Source organism: Tyto alba, unplaced genomic scaffold (genome assembly GCF_018691265.1).
Source record: "Tyto alba isolate M040663 unplaced genomic scaffold, T.alba_DEE_v4.0 Super-Scaffold_2, whole genome shotgun sequence".
NCBI classification, from domain to species: Eukaryota; Metazoa; Chordata; class Aves; order Strigiformes; family Tytonidae; genus Tyto; species Tyto alba.
The window spans coordinates 54214938-54221138 of record NW_024881282.1 but is presented as its reverse complement, the minus strand read 5'-3'; the positions used below and the strand labels follow the sequence as shown (position 1 = coordinate 54221138).

The window sequence follows — 6201 nt, the reverse complement described above, 5'->3', positions numbered from 1 at the left end:
TAAAGGAGGTTTAGAAAAGGAAAGCAGAAACCACCTATCTAAAATGTACAGTATTTAAATATGCCCTTACATAGTTTTACATGCCACATACAAAAAATATGCCTTAAATGAGATATTTCTTTACTGTCATCCATACACATACACGTTTGTGCGTGTAAGATCTGAAGTTGTTCTAATACATCCTATATCGGTATATTGCTGCATGTTCTGTTGGTTTTCAGTGATGCTTAGTAAATGAAATTATGCCAATTTATTCATACTTTAGATAGCCAAATGGTAACAATATGATGAAACAGTTGTATTTATGCCAACAACATTTACTTCTACAACTTGTCTGTTGTATGTATTCGGTCCTGCTGTAAATCTCACTATTATCTCCTCCCACTTAAGCACAACTATTTTTATCGAACAGCAGCCTATTTTTAGCACACAAAGTGCAAACCTTACAAAACCTAACTTCTACATTGTGTTTACATTTCATACATCTGCAGTACCTAGTACTTAAACCCTACACTATGAATCATCCTTTTAAAACTCATGTCTATTGAATTATATGAGCTGGCATGTTTTGTGCATAGTTAATGTATTTAATTTTACTTCTTGCCTTCAAAACCAAACAGTTAATTTAGCAACCATACAGGAGAAAATGTGGATCCATTCTGATGTGCAAATCAAATACAGAAATTAGTTTTGACATCTCTCTCAACCATGACTAAAACCTGTTGCCATTGTACCTTTTAAATTAGTTTCTGTGTTTAAAATTCTTGAAGGAAAAACATTTTTGAAAGATATACAAAGATTAACTAATTTGTAATAATTTGAAAATAGACTTTTTGTGAGTGTGTGTGTAGATAAAAGCACTGAGTTAAGGACATGGAAAACAATTTTATCTTGTTGGAAATGGGTAATTATTTCTTAAATTAATATCTGATTAAAATCAGACCATAAAAAAAGTCTGTCTTTCAAATGTTCTTTTTTTCAAGTCCTAAGCTATTAGAATTTAATATTTCATTGTATGTTAAACAAATGCTTCATCAATAAAAGTACAATTTATTAACTACATGTTAATTTAAAACATTAATTTAATATTTCTACACAGCATATTTACTTTATTATTTCTTTTAATTGTTTATCAAGAAGTCATTCTTCAGAAAATAATAAAAAGAAATACAAAATAAAAATAATACTTCCCAATATTTAAAATTCTAAATTGGAGTAATGGGAAAGCACTGGCTTTTCTTCCATTGTCATTAAATTAGGAAGACTTCTAGGTCACCCTTCACTGATTCCACTGAACTTTCCTCTATCATCATTCCCATATATTCGGATCAATGAACTTTCTGACTTAACTTGTCCAAGGATGCCTGCTCCTAGATTTAGTACATGAAAGTAAGAAGGTAAAAGAAGACTGGGCATGTTGTGTTACACACGTTTGAAAAATAACAGTCCTGTCTCCAAGAGTCTATACCCTTGTTCTCTCATTTTAAAGATCCTTTTGGTAATACTAACTACTACTAGTACTAAAAATGTAGAAAAAATATAACACTGATTAAATCAATTAAATAAAAAACTATAAAATTTTTAAATATTGGGTTTCTTCTTATCTCAACATAAGTATGTTATTGCAATAGTATCTAGTAATTGCAATTCCGTATAGCTGAAACAATAATTTAATATGGTTATGTTCAGCCTATGAAGCAAACCATGCACAATCTGGATTAGGAGGAGTACAGTTCAAAAACTACAGTGCAGCCATGATTTTACATCCAGGACAGAAATGGGTATCTTAATCACATGTTATTTCCTGATCTCTCTCTTTCAAATATATCGTGTATTTCTTTCTCTCTTTAAAAAAAAAATGCATATTCTTATATGTTTTGGTTCATCATTCATCCCATGCTTCCTTGGGTTCCCTCATCTTCATTTAGTATGGATTTTTTTTTCCTATAGCTTCCTCTCTTCTGTTTTCCTTACAGAAGCTCTGCTTTATCTTGCCATTGTATAACTTTAGTTTGCTTTTGTTATTGAACTGTGTCAGAAGCTTACAATTCTGTCACAATTTTAAAACAACCAACTCCCATACATCCAAAGAAGTAGGATATGGAACAAAATCAGCAATGGTGGCACTGGTAGATGACCTTTTGCTCCATACTAGACTAGTAAAAACATACTAGGCTAGTAAAATTAGCTCTGAAAGGGTTTCCATCGGATTTCTCAACCAAAAGCGAAATTATCTATGTTTTCTTTTCCATTCTGATATGTCAGGCTCTGTGTCTGACAGAGATCCAAACTAAAAAGGAAATTCAGGCAGCCACCAGTAGCTTTAAACCCACCATATACACGAGTGCTTGCCACACCACTGGGGAAGAATCTGAAGCCCTATTTTCCCCCTTCATAAATTCACAGATGTGCCATAAAAAGTTTAGGAAGAAAAAAAGTGGTGAATTTTTCTGTAGTACCTGTGAGACTTACAGTTGTCTGTCATTTGTACAGAATTTATTATGTACACAAGTTTCCACCAGTGAGAAGCAGAGATTCTCATATCCCCCAAAATCAAGTCATATTTTAAGTTTCTTTAGCTAAGTACACTAATTGACTTGAAAACAAGAACTGAGAGCTTAAACTTTAGGTTATATTGGGAATCAATAGAATCATCAGTGTACACAGTTTGTTATCTGCAGCCCATTTGCTGAATGTCTGAGCTGCTATATGCTGTATTAATTGCATCCTTTTTTACGATCAGTGTTTAGAACCACAAAAAACGTGTGCAATGAAGTCAAGTAAGGATGGAGGCCCACTGATTACTGGAAAGCCTGCCACCTCAGCTAGCTTTGCAATATCCTGCATTCAGTTCTATCAAAAGCAGCAAGATATAAATCTGTATTATAAATGCTTGGTCTTCATCAGAGGGTAGGCCATTCATCAGTATCTCCAGTGCTGATTCTGTTTACCAGATAGATGGTTTAAAATCTGAAGATCCTCAGGCACTGTCTAGGATAGAGGTACTTGGAAACAATTCCTTTCTAGCTCACAAAGGTCTTTTAAAAATACAGATTTAACACTAACTGGCATTTTCCAAGAATCTTGTGTAAAGTTTTTCCCAAGCTTAGGATGCTGTTCCATTCTGAAAGGCACAATTGCTTCTTGTGAAACACTGACAGTCCCAGAAAGAGACTTAGTTACTCTTGTCTCTCCTTTTCAATTCTTAAACAAAACACTGATTCAGATGGCATGCTATGTGCTTTTCTGTCTAGGATTTGTAACACCCAATGTCTTTCTAGTATCCATTTCTGTGCCATGCATATACTGAATTCAGGAACAGGAGATCTTTCACCCAGTAACTGCTGTTATGCAACCCAAAAAGTAGAGGCAAAGGTGGCTCCAGGTGAACCTTTTGGCAAAGTAAACAGTTGGTGGGCCTACTACAGACTGCTGAACAATTAAGCTGTTTGCCAGCATAGTGGATCACAAAATACTTTCCCCAAAATTTCCATGAAAATATAATTTTCATAAAAGTTTAAGTTTGGCACACAGATAACTTTCAGGGTTTAAAACATTGTCCTTATTTGTCAAGACCTGGTGTACGGGGGGTGGGAAGGTCTCACAGTTCTTTCCAGTCTCTGAGATCCAGAAATTTATTCTTCCAATGGCTGGAAAACTTTTTGTTGTCCAGATCAGTTTTCTCTCCTCTCATTTAATGTAGCCTTTAGATCCACAGCTGTCAGTGTAATTCTCCATATATCCTGAACTTGCTTGCTCCTCCTCTTGGAGTTTTATATGACAGCTCTTAGAGAAGCCATGAATATTACCACCTCTGAGCTCTTGGGAGTTCTACTTAGACATTCAGTATGACTTTCATATTCCCTCTCCAGCCACAAATCCTGATTTTTGCCTTTATTTCAACACCATCATCTTTACTGATAATCCTGGCAAAATATTTACTTAGCTTTGGATTACCAGGGCTGCATACGAGCCTTACTTCCATTCTCTTTTTTGCTGTGTGTATATCTAAAGAGCAATCTTCAGCGCTATTTATAACTGCTACATGCTACTAGCTTGTAAGTGCTAATTAGCTAATAGCTAATAATGCCTAATAGCTTATAATGTATGACTGGCAGTCTATGATACATTTCTAGTGTTAGTCATACAATTCAGCATGCTATAATGACTTGGGTGGAGAAAGAGGGTTAGATATACAATTGCATGCATTATAGATACACAAGGTAGATCTATGAGAAGAAACTTTGCTTTCAGATGTTTGTAATCAGCATTTCCTACCCTCCAGCCCAAAATTTCTGTACAATTTTGATTTTATGAAACCTATATACAAGTGTGAAGACAGAGAGAAGATTGTTAATGCAATTTAACACATGGGCTCATTTTTTTGGTGAAATGTCAAATGACAGGTTGCACTGTTTGTACAAGGTTCAGATAAAAGTGACTGAAACAAACACAACAAATTATCCATTGGTTTCTGCAGAGGTCTGGGAAAGTTAATGCAAGTTACACAGTCTATTTAAATTCCCAACAGTATTTGCACAATAATACAGACTACATCATTATATGAATTATGGGAATCCAAACCACTCATTTGCTAGTAAGGCATACAGCATCTAATTATGCACACCTTTAAATTAAAACACTGAAGAGAGTATCACAAAGAAGACAGTTCCTTACTCTGTCAATACCATCTCCTCTTTCTGACACACTTCAAACCACGGTGTTGTTACTGAAAAATGTAACCAAGAAAACTCTCTAAACCAAACAAGGTTTTAGAAAGACGACATTGGTTTACTGCAGTGCTGGGTGCATGGGGGATGTCTCCTCCTATCATGCACACTGAGATAAAGGCACTTCCTTTATATACATTAAGCAGATTAATTTGATTTCCGCAATGAAATTCTGTAAATGAATACGATTTCCACAAATTGCCCGTCTATTCCCGGAATTCTAATACGTAACACTAGTACATTGCGAAACCATGCTTACTGCCGACATGTGCATAAGATGCTGTTTATCTCAAAGAAGCCACGAGGTACAGAAACATCCTGCTAAAATAATGCTTATCTTAGCCCGCAGGGACAGGATATGTTGACACGCCCTACTCATCCTTTGGCATGCTCCACTTGTTTATACGCGGTTTACAGAAAGGGGCTTATTCCATCTTAATATTCCTCCTTGACCAGATTTGGTACCAACGTGACAGAGGAGGAGGAGACGGAGGAGGAAGGGGGGGGGGGAGGGGGGGGGGGAGGGGGCGGGGGAGGAGGAGGAGGAGGAGGAGGGGGGGGAAGGAGGGTGGATGAGACGAAAGACCTCCCGGCCACGAGGGGGCGACACACTGCGGCGCTTCACCATGTTCCCCCGGCGTCCCCGCCCTGCGGATTGCTGGGAAGAGGGGGAGGGGGGGGGCGAGGGCGTCTCCCGGCCGGCGTCACTCCCAGCATGCAGCGCGGCCCGCTCCTGCCCCTGCTGCCGCCGCCGCCGCCGCTGCTGCTGCCGCCGCCGGGGGAAGAAGATGGCGGAGGGAGGCGCGGCGGATCTGGAGACTCAGCGCACGGACGTCGCGGCGCTGCTCAAAACCGCCCTCCGCAAGGGCGACACCTGGTGAGGGAGGGGCGGGGGGGGGGCCCGGGTTGATTGGCGCGGGCGGCTCCCGCCGCCCCCGGTGCCGCGGGGCTGGCGGAGGGACCGACCTCCTTTTCCTCAGCGCCCTCCCTTCCCCCTATTCCCGGGGGCGGCCCCCCCCCCCCCCCCACACACACACACCCCGCTGTGTGCGCGGAGGGGGGATGGCGGATGTCAGGGAGCGGGGAGCAGCAGCTTTCCCTTCCCCCTTCCCTCGCCGCCGCCCGGGTCCGTCAGCCGCTGGCGGGAGGGCACCGGCCGCCTCGGTGCGGCGGGCCCTCGGCTTGGCCTGAGCTGCTGGCGGCCGACCGGGCCGGGCCGCGCCGCTGAGGCGCCCGGCGGGGGCAGGCACCGAGGTCAGCTCCTTGCCTCGGGGCGGCGGTGGGGGGGAAGGGGAGGAGAACGGGAGGGAGGGAGGGAGGGAGGGAGCGGCGGCCCCGGGTGGCGGCCCCGGATGGCGGCCCCGGACAACGAGGGGCTCGGAGCCCGCGGGGAGGGGCGGGAGGATTGGGGGTGTGTTTGGCCAAGCAGGGATTGAGGCGGGGGAGAAGAGCTCGGCAGCCAGGCGTTTCT

General features: G+C 41.9%; 1 protein-coding gene across 4 annotated transcripts in view; it reads left to right on the top strand.

Annotated features, from left to right (window-relative positions):
* Positions 1 to 5421: 5421 nt before the first annotated feature.
* Positions 5422 to 6201, top strand: part of USP15 (ubiquitin specific peptidase 15) — a 68846-nt gene continuing 68066 nt past the window's right edge. For all 4 annotated transcript variants that reach the window (XR_006165280.1, XM_042792134.1, XM_042792133.1 and 1 more), the window contains exon 1: positions 5422 to 5607. Coding sequence is in view for 3 of the 4 variants with exons in the window: in XM_042792134.1 (XP_042648068.1) it covers positions 5519 to 5607 (89 nt within the window). In the remaining variant the exon portion in view is untranslated. The remainder of the gene's footprint in view (positions 5608 to 6201) is intronic.